The sequence below is a fragment of the Delphinus delphis genome, chromosome 2, assembly GCF_949987515.2.
Source record: "Delphinus delphis chromosome 2, mDelDel1.2, whole genome shotgun sequence".
Lineage (NCBI taxonomy): Eukaryota > Metazoa > Chordata > Mammalia > Artiodactyla > Delphinidae > Delphinus > Delphinus delphis.
In genome coordinates this window covers 173,688,157-173,712,329 of record NC_082684.1, presented here as the reverse complement: position 1 = coordinate 173,712,329, position 24,173 = coordinate 173,688,157, and the positions used below count along the sequence as shown (strand labels likewise).

The 24,173-nt window shown below is 39.4% G+C and overlaps 1 protein-coding gene across 1 annotated transcript in view; it reads right to left on the bottom strand.

Moving 5' to 3' along the window:
- Window positions 1-340: 340 nt before the first annotated feature.
- The window catches only part of STAM (signal transducing adaptor molecule), a 71,807-nt gene continuing 47,974 nt past the window's right edge, over window positions 341-24,173 (bottom strand). Inside the window, exons 10-14 of the mRNA XM_060006314.1 lie at window positions 23,127-23,214; window positions 22,601-22,655; window positions 21,879-22,032; window positions 19,878-20,050; window positions 341-6,168 (exon numbers count right to left, since the gene is read on the bottom strand). Coding sequence (XP_059862297.1) covers window positions 5,970-6,168; window positions 19,878-20,050; window positions 21,879-22,032; window positions 22,601-22,655; window positions 23,127-23,214 — 669 coding nt within the window. The 3' untranslated portion in view covers window positions 341-5,969. The remainder of the gene's footprint in view (window positions 6,169-19,877; window positions 20,051-21,878; window positions 22,033-22,600; window positions 22,656-23,126; window positions 23,215-24,173) is intronic.

The following is a 24,173-nucleotide window of genomic DNA, read 5'->3' as shown; positions in this document are numbered from 1 at the left end:
GATTGACGGAACTGCCAGGATCACATATCTAGCAAGATATTCTTTTGAGAAAAGATATATCTGGGTTAAAATCTAAATTCCTAGGGCAATGAACTGAAATTTCCACTTCATAGCAGAATAGAACTCCAATAAACTCCCATAACATAATTTAGTTCTTATTCTTTTCTTCAACCAAAAGTATTACCACATCCTTTACAAAAAACCCATGTGGTCAAAACGGACATTTTACAATGCAAATACTGAAATCTTTCATTTTATCCTGTGCCGTCTGCCATTTATAGAAATGGACTTGTTATAATGAAGCTTCTTTGGTAATTATTAAATGAATTTACCTGTATTCTTCACTACAACTTCTTCAGTCATGTTTCACAACTAAGTGTTATCATTGTATTTTTAAATTACAGAATATCAAAGATATTAAATTGAAACTTATTTTTCTCTGAGGGAAAAGGAACAAAATCCAAAACCAGTACATAGGTATTTTTTGTGTGTTTTTAGTTCTGAGGAAAATAATCATGCCGTATGGACGTTTCACATTCGGCATCTTAAATGCCTGACATAATATTACACATAATTAATCAAAAACATTCTCAATTGTTTACATATCTCTTTTTAAAGTAACAAGATATTTAATTATCCTGCACTTAAGAAACTTCATATATCCTGCCACAGAAACAATGGATTCCAAACATTTATTCTATTTTTTTAAAAGCCATTAACCAACTGAAATAATGTAAGGGCTTAAACAAGCTATTTCACAACCTGATAGTGTACATTATTGTAACTTGCATGTGTTTCTAACTTGACTGTGGGTATAAATTTTAGTTGGCCTGATTCCAATTTGGCAACCAATTCGAGGAAAATAAGTAAAAACTAGAACTTTTAAAAAGAAAGGATTTCCTTTCCTCTGAAGTGATTTCAATATCTTAATAGAAGATATGACTAAAAGGTAAAGAGAAGTCTTTTTAAACAAACATGCCAAAACGTACACATCCCAAAACAAAGTGCTATAATTGTTGATGACATTTCTAAAATACCTAAAAGCCATCCAGAGTGAATCAGGTACATTCACAAGCTTCAGAAAAGCTCATTTGGTTTTGAATGGTGGACAAGGGGAGCCAATTATTTTTTTCAAGGGCACAAATTTTCTTCAGGTACTCTGAACGCAATTTGAAAGGGAGAACACAAAACTGTACTGAGCCACGGTAGCATCAATGGCCTGAGCACACCGCCTCTTATACAGAATAACCATACTTTAGGCTAACAATGTTCATTTATATGTACAGTTTTCTGATACGAGCTTTAAAAATTTAGATTCATCCCCTGTAACCATAAGTCACATAGTTCTGACTGCAATTTGGGGGGATTAATTAATAATAAAGAGTACTATAATGAGAACAGTGCATCAAGTTAATTAAATAACATCATAAAGAAAGAAGAGGTAAATCCAGAATGTGGGACACACTATGAGACAACTGGTGTAGATCTTTAAAAAGGCGGGGAAAAAAAGAAGAGATCAATCCAGATTAATAGAGAATAAATGGACATTAAAAATGTGATATATTTCCTGGATTTTTAAAAAACTGTCCCTATAAAACAGTTTGGGGATGTTTGGTAAGAATAATATTACAGAATTACTGTTAATTTTCTTAGATGTGACAACGGTTTAGGTTATGAAGGAATATGTACTTATCCTTACAAAATACAAGATGAAATGCTTAGGTGTCTAGTTTAGTGCGAAGTCTGTAACTTTGTCTATTCACACAATAAAGTATATGTGCATATGCACATACAGACACACCTATGCACAAACATGGACACACACACACACGTATATATAAACATACATAAAGAGATAAAGCAAATGTGACAAAATGTTAATGATTAGTCAATCAGGACGAAGTGTACTCAGGTGTTCAATTCATTATTTCAATCTTTCTGTAAGTCTGAAAATTCTCAACATAAGAGTTGCTGGGAAAAGCACCACCTGTAGTATCAGATACTGACTTCAAAGGGCCAACTTAGTAACATCGTACTCCCCTCTGCTTAATCTTAACCTCTGAAACAGTGGTCTCCAAATCGGGCATATACATCCTAGGGCACAGACTAAATGAACCAGAGATACGGGAAGAAAATATTAGAATTTCTATTAATAATTTATCTCTGGCCCTGTAAGATTTCTGTTTTTGGTGTGTTTCATAATGTGCTATATGTATTAGTAGTATATGTTATTGTAGTACTAATACATATAGTATATACTATATATATACTATATACTAATACTATTAGTACTATATGTATTAGTTCTACTACAGTAGAACTTCTATAATTTGTAAATACATAGACACATTTTGAGGCTATAAACTCAAAAGGTATTTGTTACTGATGAGGGCAGCAGATCAATGAATTTGTATATACTCTTTTCTAAAACAGACATAACTTTTTTTTAAGTCTCTGAACATCAAACGATTATTAGAATCAGTTGCTTTCGTGTTTATACAAGGGCTTACCGACACAATAATTTAATCTGCAATCTTTATCAGAAACTCTTGACTCTAAAAGAAGCAGGAAACAGAGAATAATGGCAGAGGGAAGTATTAACATAAAGCTAGGGAGTTGAAAAATCAACAAAGAACAAACAATATGACCACAAGTTATCACCAATAAAATGTTAGGTTTTGTTCAATAAGGAAACCTAATATTTTAAACACTGAGATTTAAAATGCTCTAGAATATTATAAGGAAAAAATATTGCTGAAGCTAGAAAAACTTCAGGGAAAAAAATTACTAAGTATTATAATTTCAAAGGAAGACCACACTAAAAAAGAATACATAAAACTCAAGGCAGCTTTGCTTAAAAACCAGGGGGGCATGTAATTATAAACAGCATAGAAAATAATCTAGATATTTGACTAGAACACTTGATCGAACCATGATTCTAAAATAAAAGATAACTGAACATAACGTCTTTGAGAAAATATTTAGGTAAGTTTCTTTTATATATTTATTCTAAAGGGTACAAGGATTCATCAACAATGAAAAAAATTTTTTAATTAGAAAATGATATGAGTGAAGAATTTAAACTATAATTTTGTTATTAAATATTTAAAGAGTTATATAACAGGATGCTACATAATTGTTAATACAATCAGTAAGATGAGAAAAAGAAAACTAATTTTAATGTATTAAAGAAGTAAAAATTTGACCAATTATACCAATGGACCTCATTTTAGAAAATAATTATATAGTTTTTGCAGTTGCATGGTTTATCATATAGGACACTAACTTATCTTGTATAAACTTGAAGCTTGGGACTAAAGATAGTTTCATGCTAAATTATACACATGTCATATATGAAAATTGTATCTATCAGAAAAGAATGTTAGGGGTCTATTAAGCATTCTAATTACAAAAATTAAGAGGTATAGAAACAAGGTCCAGAAGTTTTTAATATAAAGAAGGGAATCTCTGGGCACAGGAAAAGGTTCATCACTGAGTAGGAGAGACAGGTAACAGTGAAGCAGGACCAGGGAGTTAGAAAAGACTGTAAAATCATGGTAAGGACATACTACATATTATTCCTACTAGGTAGGTTTAGGGCACTGATATATTGTCCATCCAACTGACTGTGGGGTTTGTTGGCTACTCAAGCTAGTAGTATATAACTGGGCTGAATTTTTCCATTCAAATGTCACTGGCTTATGGATACACAAACTTTATAAAGGAAATAAACTGAGAAGTAAAATTTGCTTCACAGAAATTCACATTATAGTTAGTTCTTTTTATAAATAATCCTTTTCCTTTTAAAAAGGGACAGCTATCTTTTAAAGAAAGATTTTACGCAAGTGCAACACATACCCTGGTTGCAGAACAAAATCACTGTGCTCCTAACTGGTCCTTTCCTATTTCCGTCCTTGCCATGTCATCTGAAAGATGGAAAATACAGTGGTTCCTTTTCAGTGGAATTTTTTCCGTCTGCTATTTTTATACCTAATAAGTGAAAACTGCAAACTAATATAGTATCAGTTTTAAGTATTCATCATTTAAATCTTTATAAAGGTAAAGAAACTTGCATATGCACTGTAATAAAGGGAGTCTTTTTTCACTTCACCATTCTTTGACTTTTACAGGGCAAAACACATACTAGAGAATATATCATTAATTTTACATCATGAAGCATATCAAAATAAAATGGGAAAAATGATACATTTGCCATTGGTAAACAGGAATTCATCAAAAGACAAAGAGAAAAATACAATATGACTTGAGACGAAGTGTATCACTTAAACTAGAGTATTCAAATTGGAATGTGAAAGAGTACAAGGTTTTGACAATGTTCATCAAAAAACAACGTATTAAAAAAATTTTAATGTAAAGTTTGAATTCAAATTTTAAAATTACTACTTGAGGGCAACGTACTCTAAACTCAGGAAAACACAACACTAGGGTGAAACACCCTAAGTTGAAGATGAGGATTTAAATTTGAACCTACCTTGCCAAAGATGGAATCATTTGCCAAAAGGAAAGCAAGTACCTGATCATAATAGTCTCAGAAAATATAAATTAAATCTTCATTTATGGTGTGACACCTGTTACTAAATCAATTCATTTACTACGATGCTCAACTCAATTTTTCAGTTGTTTAAATAATAGCACAAAACTAGGGAAATTATAAATATTTAAGGAGATTAAAATGTCAGTAGAAAACGTATTACATATGGATTAAAAGAAAAGCATTCATTCAAACTACTCCTGAATAAGAAGCCAAAATAATTCCAGTTAGAACTTTAAGAGAGAGAGCAGCCCATAAATCCCGTTTGAAAGACAAGAATAAATAAACAAACTGTTAAGCAAAGCCAGGAATCTAGATGACTTTGAAACATCCACTTACATCCATTTTAATGAAGAATTGAAGGATACACTGTGTTAAAGACATATTTAAAAGACTAGCAGTGGAATAAGACAGATGAATCAAATTTTGTTATAGCCTAAATAATTACAAGAGACTTTGAAAACGTAGTGTAATTCATGTTTTCTTTCCAGTTTCAAAGCTTCTATCCATTGCCTCTATCTTTGGTGTCACTGCCACCAATAAACACAGTATACAGCTTAGAAACCTAATTACTATCTTCAACTAGGAAAAAGTAAATTAACATTATTTCTTTAAAAGTAAGATATAAAGAATGTGGTCCAACTTAATTTTGTCTCATGGTCCCACAGTATTCTGAAATATCATGCCAAAATGTAAAAGTTTAAAAGGGAACATCATCATTTCCTATAAATGCACCAAAAATTTAGCTACTGTACGCTGGTGTGATGACAGCTAGTAGTATGCAGAGGCCACACAACGACATAACATACGTGTGTTCAGCGCACAATTACTCCAAGGAAGGTTCAGTTTAATGGGAAACTGAAACATGGACAACATAATGCCTTCATGTACATATGCTACAGCATTGTTCTCTTGCAGTTCAAAAGGACAGTGTAATTCTCTTAAATTTACACAAAACATTATGAAACATGGTAGTTGCTCATGATTAAAATAAAACAGCAATGTCAATTAAGTTAACAGTGTTAAATATATTCACATGATCACCACCGTGGTTCAAAGTGGCCACGAGTGAAGTTACACAGCGATCTATGCACACATCTGCCACAACGGTGCTTGCCAGTTTGACTTTCTGCAGACCAGGTAATTTTACGAGACAAATAATCTTGCACTGATTCTTTCATATTACGAAAGGAATTAGATGTTGTAAGTAGTTTCATTCCTCTGGGGGAGGGGGAGGGGAGGACCTCTAAAAAGTCAGTGCAAATTGAAGAGAGGTCTCCCTTCTTGAATATTGGAACTTGCTGACCAAGATACGATTCCTATAAGCTGAGGATAAACAAATCTTAAGATATCAAAGAATCTCGTAACATTGTCATCGGCGTTTAGCAGGTATTTGCCACAAAGAGGAATCCCAGCCCTACAGCAGGGCCTTCGGAGAGTACGGCTGCTGGGGCGGAGGTGGCTGGGGCAGCGCCGATGGTAAAGTATAGTTCGGCACCTGGGACAGGCTGCTCCCTGCGTTCTGGTATATGGTGACGTCGGGGGCGGCAGGAGGAGGACTATACACTGAAGCCTGGCTGGGATACGTGCCTCCTTGAACGGAAGTGCCCATCGTGCTGTGGAAGGGAAAGAACACTCGGTTAGGTCAACACTGACTTACCCAGCCGTTTAGAGATGAACAGGAAAGCTGTTCATGAAACAGTTACTCATTCATGCAACGCATTCAATAAATACTTAGTAAATAGCTTAACGTGCCAAACGCTGTTATTTGAGGCACTGGGATATCATCAAGAAGGAAGGGGGAAACGTCCCTATCATCATGGAGCTTACATTCTAACAGGATAAAAAAGATGATAAAAAAATGTATAATATGTCAAGAGGTAGTAACAAGAGGTGGTATGAAGAAACGTAAAGCATCGTGGGAGAACCCCCGAGTTCCCGGGACAAGAGATTCCTGGGTATCCAGGGTGGTCCCGGAGGCTGCTCAGACACAGCTACACTGAAGCAGAGACCTGGAAAGAGGGGGAGGGAGTGACACCGATTAGCTAGGAAAACAGGCTTTCAGGCAAGGAGAAAAGCAGGCCCTTGAGAAGAGAAAAGGCCTGGCATGTTCAAGGAGCTACAAGGAGGCCTGGACAGCCAGAGTGACGCGGCAGAAGCAGGGAGGAGGAGCCGCAGATGCAGGGCCGTGCAGACTCTGGCGTGTACTGGAGTGGGACGGAGACACACTGGCTGCTTGTGGACACAGGAGCGATGCGATGTGACTTGGCTTTAACAGGCTCACCGGGCCCAGGACAGAAGCCAGGTGACCTGACTGGGGGGCTGCTGGAATCGTCCCTGTGAGAGCCCGTCGGGCGGCTGGCGAGAGCCATGGAGGAAAGGGGAGGGAAGGGTCCAATTTTGAAGGAACTTCCATCAAAGGAAGTTTACATCATGTCTGAGGTAAAATCTTAGAACTAAGTCCTACTCTACTCTGGTACAGTAGCCATTCACTGAAAAGGAAAAGACTACAGATAAGGGCCACGGCAGATTTGGGGAGGGAGAATCAAGCACAGTTTTGGACATGTCAAGTGAGATACCTAGGAGACTGCCAAGAAATGCCAGTGAGCAGGTGGTCAGCTATGCGGGTCTGGAGCCCAGCAGAGAGGTAAGGGCTCGGAGCTCGAATTCGGGGGTCATCGGCACACACAAGCGGCGTTCAGGGTCAGGGACCTGAATGACATCCCCCAGGGAGCGACTGCAGACAGAGGAAAAAGCACTCTGCGTTTTGAGCTCTAGAGCTAGAAGTCAGGGAGATAAAGAGGCACTGGCAAAGAAGGCTGAAGAGTGGCAATAAGGCAGAAGGAAAACTAAGAGAGCACGGTCATGGCCAAGTGAAGAAAGTATTTCAAAAAGGAAGTGACCACTGGGTCTGGCCGCACGGAAATGGCTGGTCCCTAAGAGCAGTGCTGGAAGACTAGGGGAGATGAAGACCTGATATCCTCCTTTGTCTTATTCCCTGAAAACAGAGAAGCAAACAACAGAGACCTTCTATCTACTCCCACTAACACATTTACCCACTGTCTGCACCCACGGCTACATCCTGCCTCGCCTCCTGCTGGGACCGACCACCTGCCAGTGTGCTCCTGTGCAAGGTGCCCCCCACTGTGCATGGATTCCCATCCCACCGACCAGAACTCCTTCGAGCTGTCTTGATTCATGTCTCGGCTTCCTCTCTTCCCATCCCCAACCTGACAGTCGAGTTTCCACTATGTGTAAGACACCAGGATACAAAGAGAAATACGAAGAGCTTTAACAAGCAGATTTCCCCCCCACCTCTCTGTGAAAAATGTAAAACAAGCTATACAATGGGCAATTGCCTAAAATTTTCAAAATACTGCCTATTTTTAAACTTTTCTTCAATTCCTAGATTGTTTATAAATCAATGTTGGTAAATCCAATACTCTTGTACTTTGCACAAATTAAACCAATTCACTATTATAACAGATAGTCATTTGCTACTATATTCCACCAACTAATGTAACCACGTAAGTCATGCTTAAAGGCATCACCCATTATCATTCCACAAGTGTTGTGTTGTGAAATATAAAGTATTACAAGAACTCAGGTTTCACGCTATTGGTCACATCGATAAGGGTCACAACAATGCTATTGTTATCATGTTGAGACTAAGTGCTAAGCTCTGGTGCCAAAATGCCTAGTTTTGTATCTTAGCTAAATGGGACCTTAGCCGTTGCTCCCTGCCTCAATTTTCTCATCTATAAAGTGGGGATAATAGTGTAGCTACTTCATGGGTTATTACCGTCAATGAGTTAATACACATAAAGCATACAGCACGACACCTAGTGCTTACTACCCCATAAATGTTAGCTATCACTGTAATCATTCCCACTTTGTACTATATTCCTTATCTCAACTTAAAAGTTCTACCATCCACCCAGTTGTTCAAAGGTTAAAACCCAGCAATTCTCTCATATCTCTGCTCTGCACTATCTCCCCACCGTGTTACCCATAGGCAATCGTTTGCTCATCTCTAAATAACCCTTTTCTCATCCCTATCTTGTAGTTAGACACTCATCATTTCTTGCCTAATATACTAGCCCACCAGCTCCTAATCTAGTCCCTATGAATCCATCAACACTATCACCATCTGAAGCTCTTTACGGGCTTTCCCAGACAAGACCCAAGCTCCTTAACACGGTATCTCGGACCATCCATTATCCTTGTCAATAAGTCCAAGCGTCTCTCTCACCTCTCCCCCAGAGACTTTAACCCTTTAGTAACACTGCACCACTGGTAACGCCCAACATGCACCGTGCGTTTTCACTGCTCCCCATTTCATCCATTCCATGGGTACCATGCATTTCACAGCATGTCAGGTAAACAAAAGCATGAGACCCACATCTTTGTCCATGACAGACAATCATTCTTACTTTTTCCTCCAGTCTTAAGAGCATATTTTTCTTGGAAGTCTTCCCTGAACCCTGAGGCTCCTCAAGCACTCTGCACATACCTTTATTTGTAATTTGTGTTGTAACAACATACTTTGTGTGTGTTTGCCTCCATTAGCCCCTAAGAGCCTTGAGGCTCAGAAACTCCAAATCAATGGTCAACTAGTATCTGCCAAGGGAGCCAAGAATACTCAGTGGGGAAAGGATAGTCTCCTCAACAAACGGCGCTGGGAGAACCGGATAACCACACGCAGAGGAATGAAAAAGGTCCCCTGTCTTACACCGCACACGAAAATAAACTTGAAATGGAATAAAAACTTAAATTTAAGACCTGAAACTGTAAAAATCCTAGAAGAAAAGACAGGGGAAAAAGGTTGTTGAGACTAGTCTCGGCTGCGGTTTCCTGAATACACAGCAAAAACACAAGCAACAAAAGCAAAAATCAGTAAGTGGGACTACATCAAACTAAAACGCTTCTGCACAGCAAAGAAAACCATCAACAAAACCAAAAGGCAACCTATGAAATGGGAGAAAATATTTGCAAATCACATTATCTGGTAAGGAGTAAATATCCAAAATACATAAAGAACTCATACAATTCAATGGCAAAAAAACCAAAAATCCATCGCTTAAATAAATCATCACTTTGTTTTCTTGACCTCCCCCTCTGTCTCTGAATTCTTTCTGCCACAAGAAACTACCCTGGGAACCATCCTTGTTGGAGCCATCCAGGAGAATTCAGGAGGACCTTCAAGATGGCGGAGGAGTAAGACGTGGACATCACCTTCCTCCCCACAAATACATCAGAAATACACCTACATGTGAAACAACTCCTACAGAACATCTACTGAACGCTGGTAGAAGACCTCAGACCTCCCAAAAGGCAACCAACTCCCCACATACCTGGGTAGGGCAGAAGAAAAAAGAATAAACAGAGACAAAAGAATAGGGACGGGACCTGCACCACTGGGAGGGAGCTGTGAAGGAGGAAAAGTTTCCACACACTAGAAGCCCCTTCTCTGGTGGAGATGGGGGCTGGGGAGGGAGGAAGCTTCGGAGCCGCGGAGGAGAGCGCAGCCACAGGGGTGCGGAGGGCAAAGCGGAGAGATTCCCGCACAGAGGATCGGTGCCGACCAGCACTCACCAGCCGGAGAGGCTTGTCTGCTCCCCCGCCGGGGCGGGCGGGGCTGGGAGCTGAGGCTCCAGCTTCGGAGGGCAGATCTCAGGGAGAGGATTGGGGTTGGGTGCGTGAGCACAGCCTGAAGGGGGCTAGTGCGCCACAGCTAGCAGGGAGGGACTCTGGAAAAAGTCTGGAACTGCCTAAGAGGCAAGAGACCATTGTTTCGGGGTGCACAAGGGGAGGGGAATTCAGAGCACCGCCTAAACGAGCTCCAGAGATGAGCGCGAGCTGCGGCGATCAGCACAGACCCCAGAGACGGGCATGAGACGCTAAGGCTGCTGCTGCCGCCACCAAGAAGCCTGTGTGCGAGCACAGGTCAGTATCCACACCTCCCTCCCAGGAGCCTGTGCAGCCCGCCACTGCCAGGGTCCCGTGATCCAGGGACAACTTCCCCGGGAGACCACACGGCGCGCCTTAGGCTGGTGCAACGTCACGCTGGCCTCTGCCGCCGCAGGCTCGCCCCGCACTCCGTGCCCCTCCCTCCCCCCGGCCTGAGTGAGCCAGAGCCCCCAAATCAGCGGCTCCTTTAACCCCGTCCTGTCTGAGCGAAGAACAGACGACCTCCAGTGACCTACACACAGAGGTGGGACCAAATCCAAAGCTGAGTCCCAGGAGCTGTGCGAACAAAGAAGAGAAAGGGAAATCTCTGCCAGCAGCCTCAGGAGCAGCGGATTAAAATTCCACGATCAACCTGATGTACCTGCATCTGTGGAATACCTGAACAGACAACGAACCATCCCAAATTGAGGCAATGGACTTTGGGAGAAACTGCAGACTTGGGGTTTGCTGTATGCAACTGACTAGTTTCTGATTTATATGTTTATTTTAGTTTACTTTTTAGTGTTTGTTATGATTGGTGGATTTGTTTATTGGTTTGGGGGCTCTCTTCCTTTCTTTTTTATTACTTTATTTCTTTATTTTAATATTTTTTTTATTTTAATAACTTTATTTATTGTAATTTTTTTTCCTTCTTTCTTTTTTTTCCTCCCTTTTCTTCTGAGCCATGTGGCTGACAGGGTCTTGGTGTTCCAGCCGGGTGTCAGGCCTAAGCCTCTGAGGTGGGAGAGCTGAGTTCAGGAGATTGGTCCACCAGAGACCCCCCAGCCCCACGTAATGTCAACCAGTGAGAGCTCTCCCAGAGATCTCCATCTCAACATTAAGACCCAGATGCACTCAAGGACCAGCAAGCTTCAGTGCTGGACACCCCTATGCCAAACAACTAGCAAGACAGGAACATAACCCCATCCATTAGCAGAGAGGCTGCCTAAAATCATACTGAGTTCACAGACACCCAAAAACACACCACCAGATGTGGACCTGCCCACCAGAAAGACAATATCAGCCTCATCCTGCAGAACACAGGCACCAGGCCCCTCCACCAGGAAGCCTACACAAGCCACTGAACCAACCTTACCCACTGGGGGCAGACACCAAAAACAATGGGAACTACAAACCTGCAGCCTGTGAAAAGGAGACCCCAAACACAGTAAGTTAAGCAAAATGGGGAGACAAGAAATATGAAGCAGATGAAGGACCGATGTAAAAAACCACCAGACCAAACAAATGAAGAGGGAATATGCAGTCTACCTGAAAAAGAATTCAGAGTAATGATAGTAAATATGATCCAAAATCTTGGAAATAGAATGGAGAAAGTACAAGAAACATTTAACAAGGACCTAGGAGAACGAAACAGCAAACAATGATGAATAACACAATAAATGAAATTAAAAATCCTCTAGAAGGAATCAATAGCAGAATAACTGAGGCAGAAGGACGGATAAGTGACCTGGAAGATAAAATAGTGGAAATAACACTGCCACAGAGCAGAATAAAGAAAAAAGATTGAAAAGAATTAAGGACAGTCTCAGAGACCTCTGGAACAACATTAAATGCACCAACATTCAAATTACAGGGGTCCCAGAAGAAGAAGAGAAAGAGAAAGGGACTGAGAAAATATTTGAAAACATTATAGTTGAAAACTACCCTAATATGGCAGAGGAAATAGTCAATCAAGTCCAGGAAGTGCAGAGAGTCCCATACAGGATAAATCCAAGGAGAAACACACCAAGACACATACTAATCAAACTATCAAAAATTAAATACAAAGAAAAAATATTAAAAGCAGCAAGGGAAAAACAACAACATATAAGGGAATCCCCATAAGGTTAACAGCTGATCTTTCAGCAGAAACTCTGAAAGCCAGAAGGGAGTGGCAGGGCATATTTACAGTGATGAAAGGGAAGAACCTACACCAAGATTACTCTACCCAGCAAGGATCTCATTCAGATTCGAAGGAGAAATTAAAACCTTTCCAGACAAGCAAAAGAAGAGAATTCAGCACCACCAAACCAGCTTTAAAACAAATCTAAAGGAACTTCTCTAGGCAGGAAACACAAGAGAAGGAAAAGACCTACAATAACAAACCCAAAACAATTAAGAAAACAGTAATAGGAAGAAAACATATTGATAATTACCTTAAATGTAAATGGATTACATACTCCAACCAAAAGACATAGACTGGCTGAATGGATCCAAAAATAAGACCCATATATATGCTGTCTACAAGAGACCCACTTCAGACCTAGGGACACATACAGACTGAAAGTGAGGGGATGGAAAAAGATATTCCATGCAAATGGAAATCAAAAGAAAGCTGGAGTAGCAATTCTCATATCAGACAAAATAGATTTTAAAATAAAGACTATTACAAGAGACAGAGAAGGACACTACATAATGATCAAGGGATCAATGCAAGAAGATATAACAATTGTAAATATTTATGCACCCAACATGAGAGCACCTCAATACATAAGGCAAATGCTAACAGCCATAAAAGGGGAAATCGACAGTAACACAATCATAGTACGGGACTTTAACACCCTACTTTCACCAAGGGACAGATCAAACAAAATGAAAATAAATAAGGAAACACAAGATTTAAATGATACATTAAACAAGATGGACTTAATTGATATTTATAGGACATTCCATCCAAAAACTAACACACTTCCTTCCCAAGTGCTCATGGAACATTCTCCAGGATAGATCATAGCTTGGGTCACAAATCAAGCCTTGGTAAATTTAAGAAAAGTGAAATCGTATCAAGTGTTATTTCTGACCACAATGCTATGACCTTAGATATCAATTACAGGAAAAAAATCTGTAAAAAATACAAACACATGGAGGCTAAACAATACACGACTTAATAATGAAGTGATCACTGAAGAAATCAAAGAGGAAATCAAAATATACCTAGAAACAAATGATAATGAAAACATGACGGTCCAAAACCTATGGGATGCAGCAAAAGCAGTTCTATGAGGGATATTTATAGCAATACAGTCCTACCTCAAGAAACAAGAAACATCTCAAATAAACAATCTAACCTTACACCTAAAGCAATTAGAAAAGAACAAAAAAAACCCAAAGTCAGAAGAAGGAAAGAAATCACAAAGATCAGATCAGAAAAAAATGTAAAACAAATGAAGAAAACGATAACAAAGATCAATAAAACTAAAAGCTGGTTTTTGAGAAGATAAACAAAATTGATAAACCATTAGCCAGACTACCAAGATAAAAAGGCAGAAGACTCAAATCAACAGAATTAGGAATCAAAATGGAGAAATAACAACTGACACTGCAGAAATAGAAAGGATTATAAGAGCTTACTACAAGCAACTATATGCCAATAAAACAATCTGGAAGAAATGGACAAATTCTTAGAAAAGCACAACCTTCCGAGACTGAACCAGGAAGAAACAGAAAATATAAACAGACCAATCACAACCACTGAAATTGAAGCTGTGATTAAAAATCTTCCAACAAACTAATGCCCAGGACCAGATGGCTTCACAGGCGAATTCTATCAAACATTTAGAGAACAGCTAACAGCTATCCATCTCAAACTCTTCCAAAATATAGCAGAGGAAGGAACATTCCCAAACTCATTCTACAAGGCCATCATCACCCTGATACCAAAACCAGACAAAGATGTCACAAAAAAAGAAAACTACAGGCCAATATCTCTGATGAACATAGATGCAAAAATACTCAACAAAATACTAGCAAACAGAATCCAGCAGCACATTAAAAGGATCATACACCATGATCAAGTGGGGTTTATCCCAGGAATGCCAGGGTTCTTCAGTATATGCAAATCAATCAATGTGATACACCATATTAACAAACTGAAGGATAGAAACCATATGATCATCTCAATAGATGCAGAAGAAGCTTTTGACAAAATGCAGTACCTATTTATGATAAAAACTCTGCAGAAAGTAGGCATATAGGGAACGTACCTCAACATAATAAAGGCATATATGACAAACCCATAGGCAACATCATTCTCAGTGGTGAAAAACTGAAACCATTTCCACTAAGATTAGGAACAAGACAACGGTGCCCACTCTCACCACTGTTATTCAACATAGTTTTGGAAGTTTTAGCCACAGCAATCAGAAAAGAAAAAGAAATAAAAGGAATCCAAACTGGAAAAGAAGTAAAACTGTCACTGTTTTCAAATGAGATGGTAGTATACATAGAGAATCCTAAAGATGCTACCAGAAAACTACTAGAGCTAATCAATGAATTTGGTAGAATAGCAGAATACAAAATTAATGCACCAAAATCTCTTGCATTCCTATACACTAATGATGAAAAATCTGAAGGGAAATTAAGGAAACACTCCCATTTACCATTGCAATAAAAAGAATATAATACCTAGGAATAAACCTACCTAAGGAGACAAAAGACCTGTACTCAGAAAAGTATAAGACACTGATGAAAGAAATTAAAGATAATACAAACAGATGGAGAGATATAGCATGTTCTTGGATTGGAAGAATCAACATTGTGAAAATGAGTATACTAACCAAAGCAATTTACAGATTCAATGCAATCCCTATCAAACTACCAATGGCATTTTTCACAGAACTAGAACAAAAATTTCACAATTTGTATGGAAACACAAAAGGCCCCGAAGAGCCAAAGCAACCTTGAGAAAGAAAAACGGAGCTGCAAGTATCAGGCTCCCCGACTTCAATTACTATACTGCAAAGCTACAGTAATCAACGCAGTATGGTACTGGCACAATATAGATCAATGGAACAGAAAGTAAAGCCCAGAGATAAACCCACACACATATGGTCACCTTATCTTTGATAAAGGAGGCAAAAATATACAATGGAGAAAAGACAGCCTCTTCAATAAGTAGTGCTGGGAAAACTGGACAGCTACATGTAAAAGAATGAAAGTAGAACACTCCTTAACACCATACACAAAAATAAACTCAAAATGGATTAAAGACCTAAATATAAGGCCAGACACTATAAGACTCTTAGAGGAAAACATAGGCAGAACACTCTATGACATAAATCACAGCAAGATCCTTTTTGACCCACCTCGTAGAGAAATGGAAATAAAAACAAAAATAAACAAATGGGACCTAATGAAACTTAAAAGCTTTTGCACATGAAAGGAAACCATAACCAAGACAAAAAGACAACCCTCAGAATGGGAGAAAATATTTGTCAATGAAGCAACTGACAAAGAATTAATCCCTAAAATATACAAGCAGCTCATGCAGCTCAATATCAAAAAAACAAACAACCCAATCCAAAAATGGGCAGAAGACCTAAATAGACATTTCTCCAAAGAAGATATACAGATTGCCAACAAACACACGAAAGGATACTCAACATCACTAATTACTAGAGAAATGCAAATCAAAACTACAATGAGGTATCACCTCACACCGGTCAGAATGGCCATCACCAAAAATCTACAAACAATAAATGCTGGAGAGGGTGTAAAGAGAACCCTCTTGCACTGTTGGTGGGAATGTAAATTGATACAGCCACTATGGAGAACAGTATGGAGGTTCCTTAGAAAACTAAAAATAGAACTACCATATGACCCAGCAATCCCACTCCTGGGAATATACCGTGAGAAAACCATAATTCAAAAACAGCCATGTATCACTATGTTCATTGCAGCACTATTTACAATAGCTAGGACATGGAAGCAACCTAAGTGTCCATCAACAGATGAATGGATAAAGAAGATGTGGCACATGTATACAATGGAATATTGCTCAGCCATAAAAAGGGATGAAATTGAGTTATTTGTAGTGAGGTGGATGGACCTAGAGTCTGTCATACAGAGTGAAGTCAGAAAGAGAAAAACTAATACCGTATGCTAACACATATACGTGGAACCCTGAAAAAAAAAAAAGGTTCTAAAGAACCTAGGGGCAGGACAGGAATAAAGACGCAGACGTAGAGAATGGACTTGAGGGCATGGGGTGGGGGAAGGGTAAGCTGGGACGAAGTGAGAGAGTTGCATGGACATATATACACTACCAAATGTAAAATAGCTAATGGGAAGCAGCTGCATAGCACAGGAATATCAGCTCGGTGCTTTGTGACCACCCAGAGGTGTGGAATAGGGACAGTGGGAGGGAGATACAAGAGGGAGGGGATATGGGGATAGATGTATACTTATAGCTGATTCACTTTGTTATACAGCAGCAACTAACATAACAATGGAAAGCAATTATACTCCAATAAAGATGTTATAAGAAAACCAACTTAACAACCTGATTAAAAAATGGGCAGAGGACCTGAATAAACATTTTTCCAAAGAAGACATACAAATGGCCAACAGGCACATGAAAAGGCGCTCAACATCACTATCCACCAGAAAAATAAAATCAAAACCACACGGTATCACCTCACACCTGTTGCACTGGCTATGATCAAAAACACCGGAAGTAAGGACTGCTGGCGAAGATGTAGAGAAAAGAGAACATCTATGCAGTGTTGGTACAGTCAGTATGGAAAACAGTATGGAGGTTCCTCAAAAAATTAAAAATAGAGCTACCATATGATCCAGCAATGCTGCTTCTGGGCATATATCCAAAGGAACTGAAATCAGGATCTCAAAGAGGTATCTGCATTCCTATGTTCATTGCAGCATTACTCACAATAGCCAAGAAACGGGAAAAGTTAAGGGTCCGTCAAGGGATAAATGGGTAAAGAAGGTGTGAGGCAGAGGTAGAGATACACACACACATGAATAGTATTCAGCCGTGAGAAAGAAGGAAACCTTGCCCCTGTGACAGAGAAGGACAAATACCGTATGATCTCACTTATACCTACAACGTCAAACTCAGACACAGAAAACATCTGTTTAACAGATGTAAAATGAAATAACCAACAAGTAAATACGTAGCTTTGGTCACCTTAGTATCATCGTGGCCACCATCACTCAGGTAGGTCTAGAAAACTGTATCAGTACCACCATCCCCAGTTATCAGCAATATCACCCTAGGGTGACAGAAGTCTGGAAAAGTGACCACCCTAAAGCCAAAATTCTATGTAAAAGAATAAGAAATTGCCTCCTAGATACAAACTGAGGGACATGAAAAAACCTGCCTACCAAAAACGGCGGGGGGGAAAGAATTCCTCCTTGGGCTTCCCTGGTGGCGCAGTGGTTGAGAGTCCGCCTGCCGATGCAGGGGACACGGGTTCGTGCCCTGATCCGGGAAGATCCCACATGCTGCGGAGCGGCTGGGCCCGTGAGCCATGGCCGCTGAGCCTGAGCGTCCAGAGCCTGTGCTCCGCAACGGGAGAGGCCACAACAATGAGAGGCCCGCGTACCACAAAAAAAAAAAAAAAAAAAAAATTGCCTCAAAGCCTGTGTGAAGCCTTTTCAAGGTATTGAAACATATATCTCACTGGCCTAACACAGCCCTTGAAATTACCATCAAATATTTACTGAGTTCCTACCAGGTGTAAAACTCTGTGCTACATAGTGTGGCTCTAAAGGTGAAAGCTGCCACTCCAGCTCTCAAGATATGACAGTTTAGTGGAGATACAGAGGACGACACGATAACACGAGGTGCTGGGGGCCTGAGACAGCATCAGAGGAGGAACAGTGCTGGCGAGGTGCGAAGGCAAGACAAGCTTCTAGTAAAGACGAAGCTATGCTAAGAGCTGAAGAACAAGCAGCAATTAGCCCAGCGAAGAGGGCTACACGTTTCAAGGAAATGCTCTGCAAAAAGCACCTATTGAAATGTGCTCGTGTTTCTGGAGAGGTGACATTTACAGCTACAGCACGTCAGTAGCCAGGCCCTGGAACACAGCGCGGGTCCTGCACGGGGGTCTCGCATCCAAATGGCAGAAGAGGACAGAGCAGCCCCCAGCAAACAGGGGCAAGGTGCTCTGGCTCTACAGCACGTCACGGTTTAAGAACCTCCCAACAGAGAATCTCACTTACAAGGATAATTCCTCAAGGCTCTGAACTAAGAATGGATCCCAAGTAATCTCCAGTAATGAAACATCCAGAGCAGCATGTGACATGGTAACAGAGGACTAGCTGGGACAGAGGCGGCACTTCTGGCTAATACTAAAGTATCTGAGAGGTTCCTATACATACTACTCGAGTACACTGGCTAACTTCTCAGCAATACCTACCTCTACTCACTTTGATCTAATTTTAAAGCAGCATGTTATTCTCCTAATAGTTGCTCCCTACCAATTTCTATGTAAGGGTATTCGCTTTTTACCAAACTGAGACTTAAAAAAAAAGAAAAGAAAAGAAACAGAAGTCCTTGGACAGAGTTAGAGCTAACTTTTTCCTAAGCTACATGACCCAGTAGGGGGCGCTGTTTTCGTGTTGCTGCTGTTTGATGCCTGTAACAGGCTTCCGCATCACCATCCTTCTTAAGGTCACTTCAGAATACGAGATGTGACCACAAAATCATGTTTGACAATCCCCAAGCATCCCCAGAGTGTGACTCTTTGGAGGATGAACAATACAATAGTGAGGGCAGTATGGGAGCATTCTGGGCAACTCCAACATTGATAGAAAGGTCCCTAGAAATTGTACCTGTGCCACCAAGAAACTCCTGCTGTGAGTCAGAACATCATGACCTCTGGAGTTACACACTGCTGAATTCTTAAGCCTACCTATTCGATCCAAAGTGACGACTTCTGCTTAGATGCCCACTGAAGTAGAAAAGGCATTTATAAATTATGAATATATGATTATATAAATATAATCATTTACATGATAGGGGCATTCTAAGTAAATGACCAGAACAATGGGCCTGTCGTTTCATACTCAGCTACTCGCCCCATGAACCACAGGGGCGTACAGCTTCTTGTACTGTCTCTTTTCATGTGGTTTATCGTGCTGTGATATATACTAAATTCCCACACAGGGTAAAAAGAAGGGAATATTTGTCTTTAAGAGACAGCCCAGAACTATAAATTCTAAAATAATAACCACAGGAACATTCAGCTTTTATGTGAAATCTGTGTAAAGCATTAAATTATAGTTATCAAAATAAATTTAAGTTACATTGAAGTTCTTAACAAATATTATCACAGACTCAGATTAAAACAAAAGAAATTATGATGGAAGGAATATAAAAAACACAAAGCTAAAACCAGAATACAGCAGTTCAAGAACTCAATAGGACAGAGGGCTGGCATGCTGGCTAGGACTGCAGCACTGCAGGGGGTTCCTACAGAACCCACCTGCCACCACAGATGGGGCTGACCGTCTGGCATCAGTGATGACACCTACCCTGGATTTTTCTTATCCATTTTTTATGATTACAGACGACCAAGGGCACCTGAGAGTTTTAACAACACTAAAAGCAAACAAGAGCCAATGATCACATTACTTGGGGTAGGAAGCCTGAGCCTGCTGACTAGGAAGGGCTGGGCTGGCAGGCAGCACGGCTCCTTGGCTGAGAGAAGACAGCTGCTCTGGGGGAAGGCTGTAGCTCTGGGGCTGGCTCAGCTGCGCGCTCCCTGCGACCAGGTAGGCACCGCTTTGAGGAGGGCCCGGGTACACCTAGGACAGTCAGAGACAAAACACATTAGGGTCCCTCGGATTTCAACAGGCATGCATTCACTTACAAAAGAGCAACGATTACATCTCTGAAATGGTTTTCTGAGTTCCTTCTGGTGACAGGCATTTTATTTTATTTTTTTATGTAGATTTTATTTATTTATTTTTAATTGGGGTACAGTTGCTTTACGACAGGCGTTTTAAAAAGTGCTTTTCAGTGAAGTGGGCTTCTGATGATTTTTGTTTTTAGGGAAACATTAGCTAAACTCGTGTCTGTCTCCGTACAGAAGCAGTAAAGAAACTTACCTTGAAATTTTATACTAATATAATCCCTCTTTCCACGTTGATACTGTATCTCCCTAAAATGAACCCCCAAATGCTGAAGAAGTGTGTTTGAATTCACTGCATTACAGCAACAGTCTGCATTTGTTTCTAGGCATCTACACAGAGATGTATCTCCTAAGTTACAGCTTACTGAACATAGAGCAAGCTATCCTCCTAAAGCAAGGTCAGCAGACTTCTTTGTCCAGGGCCCAGACAGTAAATGGGGTGGGCTTTGTGGGCCATGTGCGCTCTGTTGAAACTACTGGGCTCTGCCCATAGAGAAAGCAGCCAGCAACGATGGAGAAACGAATGAGAACAGCTGTGTTCCAGTAAAAATTGATTTTAAAAAAGAGGTGGGAGGCTGGACTTTGCCCTTGGGCCACTGTTTGCGTACCCCTGCACCTAAAAACTATACTTGTTTTAAGCTAAAGAGATTAGTCTTAAGTGCCCCCCGAATCTTAAACACACATAATATTCTAATTTTCTGTAGTATCCATTAGATCCTTCCATTTCACATGTTTGAAAACAGAACTCCACTGTCCAGGGAGTGAGACTTGTAGCAGCTGTTAGGACAGTAACACACTCATCAGGAAACAAAACAACAATCATCTGAAGGCTGTGTTAAGCCACACGAGACTCACTACACACAGAATCCAAAAGGTCTTCATTATGGACGCAGCTAGTCCAGTCCTCACAAATACAACTGTTTGTACTTTGCGAATTGAACGTGAAGGGTTTCTCTTTGTCTGCTGGCTCACACTGGCATCAAGACTCATGGGTAGGTGTCATCCAGCCTCACGTTTCTCAGGCCTGGCTGCTCTTCTCCAGGGTTCTGGCCCCTCACTCCAGAAGTGGACTGCGTCAAAAAAAAATTCATCTGCACAAAGTTTATGCTACCCTACATGGATAAAATGTTGTGTCTAACTAACTACTCCCTATACCCTGAACTTAGTGAGTTTGTGGGAAATGGGCTCTTGAAATAGTTGCTGGGCATGACGAGAGGAAAAAGCGCTCTCTGTTGCATTACACACATTCTCATGTAAAGGAATGGAAAAAATGCAGATTAAAGAAAGTCACTATAAAACTGAAAATGGTAGATACTCACAAGAATTTAGTAATAATTAGAAATTTTACTCAGACAGACAAAAATTGTAGTTCTTAACTAGATAATTAGATATGAAGCTTTAAAAATATACAGATGTTTGGGCCTCATGCCTGGATTCAATAGGTCTGGGTAGAGTCAAAGTATCTGTTTTTTTTTTTTTAAAGCTTGACAGTGATTGATGTGCACCCCTGCAGAAAAATAATTTTTTAGAACAAGAACTATTATTATAGCTAGCATACTACAAATGTGTAGTATGTCAAGTGAAAAAATCTTTTTAACTTTATTTTTACTCCAAACATCACTTTTAGAAAGTTTCACTTTTTACAAAAACACAGCTATTCCAAATAATCTCAAATATATTTGAGAATTTAAAATGAAATACTTGCATTTTTAAAAGCTTACCTGAGAACCAGAAACACCAGATGACTGAATATAATACTGCTGATTCTGTAATTTTGCATACATGGAATACATTGGATCTTCATTCATTAACTTGGTGTACAAGGACAGGGCCTCCATCACTTTAACATTGAGCTCTGAGAGTTCTGAATGTTTTCTGAAATATACAATAATGTGACACATAACTGCTATTTAAATGATATAATGTTCTAAATAATAAGATGCATCAAAATAGCAAAAATGGCAAAGAGTGGTGTAAGTAGACATTATTAAAAATTTAACCTTGTAATGAAAAAAAAAATATCCTATAGTTTAGCTCCAAGGCAACCAAAACTGTTTCAGATTTAGGTGCTGTGCTGGAAGGACTCTAGCTTATTGTACTTGACTTTACCTCAAATATCCAGGTTTCCCTCATTAATAACAGATGGGTCATGTGTGGGCCCTGATGATGCCGCTTACAGCAAATATGATTATAATAGTTAACCCTTATTTTTAAAACAGACTAACATAATGAAAGTCAAATAAATCCTCATTTAAAAGCAGGAGTGGGGGCAGATGGGTCTAATTTTAATTCCCACATCAAGTAGAAAACAAGTGAATGAGAACGGGCATATCTTTAAAATGAAAATAAAATAAAATACAAGGCAGCTCTATTCCAATATGCAGTTTAGAGAGATCTGTGGAGAAGAAGGTACACAGTACAGACGGAGCGCATGTTCTTTTACCTGTCAATATCTTCCAGCTTCTCATCAATGAGAGGCCCCATCTGGTGACACATGGCTAAGATGACAAGATTTAAAGAAATATAAGAAAATGCAGCAAAAGAAAGCAACTCTCTGATGGATATTCATGTAGTTTAAGGAATAAAAGACCTAATTTGGAATAATAAAAATTCTATTAATTAATCTTAGCCCACAGAACCCAAGACTGATTTTCCTAGCTGTTTATAAAATCAATACTTTAGATTGACTGTATTGATCTCAGAAATTTTTAATACCAATTTTCATTTTATAACATTTTAAATGTTGAATAAAATATTTAATTTGGGTAGAAAAGTATATGAATTTGAATTCTACCAAAGGTTCAATTAAACTGCATATAAACGTGAGACTGGTCACAGAAGAGTCAGAAATGTTAACATTGTTTATATCATTTTCAATTTTATTTAAATATAAAACCACTCTGTAACAGAACACTAGATTTAATCCTAATTATTCTTTATTTGCAAGGGAAATGGAAAACAAGGTTTACCTTCAAGATGAAGTAACTCGGGAAGATCTGGTTGATCATCACTGGGATCCGTACTTTGCAACATCTGTAGCAGTTGGTCCATTTTATCCTACAGAAATTAAACTGTTACTATAAAAAGTAACAAATCATTATGCAACAATACCTTCTCACTTCATTCGTTAGATAGTGGCTAATCCTGTAATGCACAGATATGAAGACTTCAATTTCGCTTCTATGTATTTACTGTCCGTGTGTTCTCTTTACTATCATGTGAAGTCAGAGCCCTTTTGAAACGGCTACCAGAAATTCTCTTAGATGAGAAGAAATAGAGCAACATTTAAACTTACAACATGTGAGTTCTTTAATCTCTTAAGTCATGCTAGTGGACTTCTGTGTCACTTTGTTTAGGGGCAGCTGTAGTCTTGCCATGCTGACAGGTGTAACCTCTCTCTCAAGCTGGCAGTACTTGTGACTAACAGCTCCATTACTACTTCTCTACAAGGGAGAATACAGCAGCTGTTTCAGTAAGGCACAGCTCAGCTCTGGTACAGCTGTTCTTCTAAGTAGCACCAGAAGGATTTACTCTACATTCTCTTTCCACCAATGCTTCACTTTGTCATCAAAAAAAGGAGGAAGATTTATGGCTTCTCTATTCTCCTATGTGAAAGGCTGGAAGGCATCTCAAAGCAATGACTCAGATCTATTTCAGAATCTTTTGCTGTAAGACCAACAGAACTAATGAAGGCATCATTACATAAATACATCTATACATTACATTAGTAGAGATGTATCTATACGCAAGTTTTAAAAAACCAAAATATAGATCTCATGTACCAAAGAATATTACTGTAATAATTACAAACTTTTCTCCATTCATGGTTTTTACATGGTTATGCTACTGAGTATAGTTACTTAGGTAAATAATTTAAAGAGTACCAATTCTAAGCAAAGTAGTTATTTATACCAAAACAAAACTCTATACTCTGTACAGAAGGATAACAGTTTGAGAGATGAATTAATCACTAGAGAGTGAAAACGACACACGTATATTAATACACTCTTCTGAAG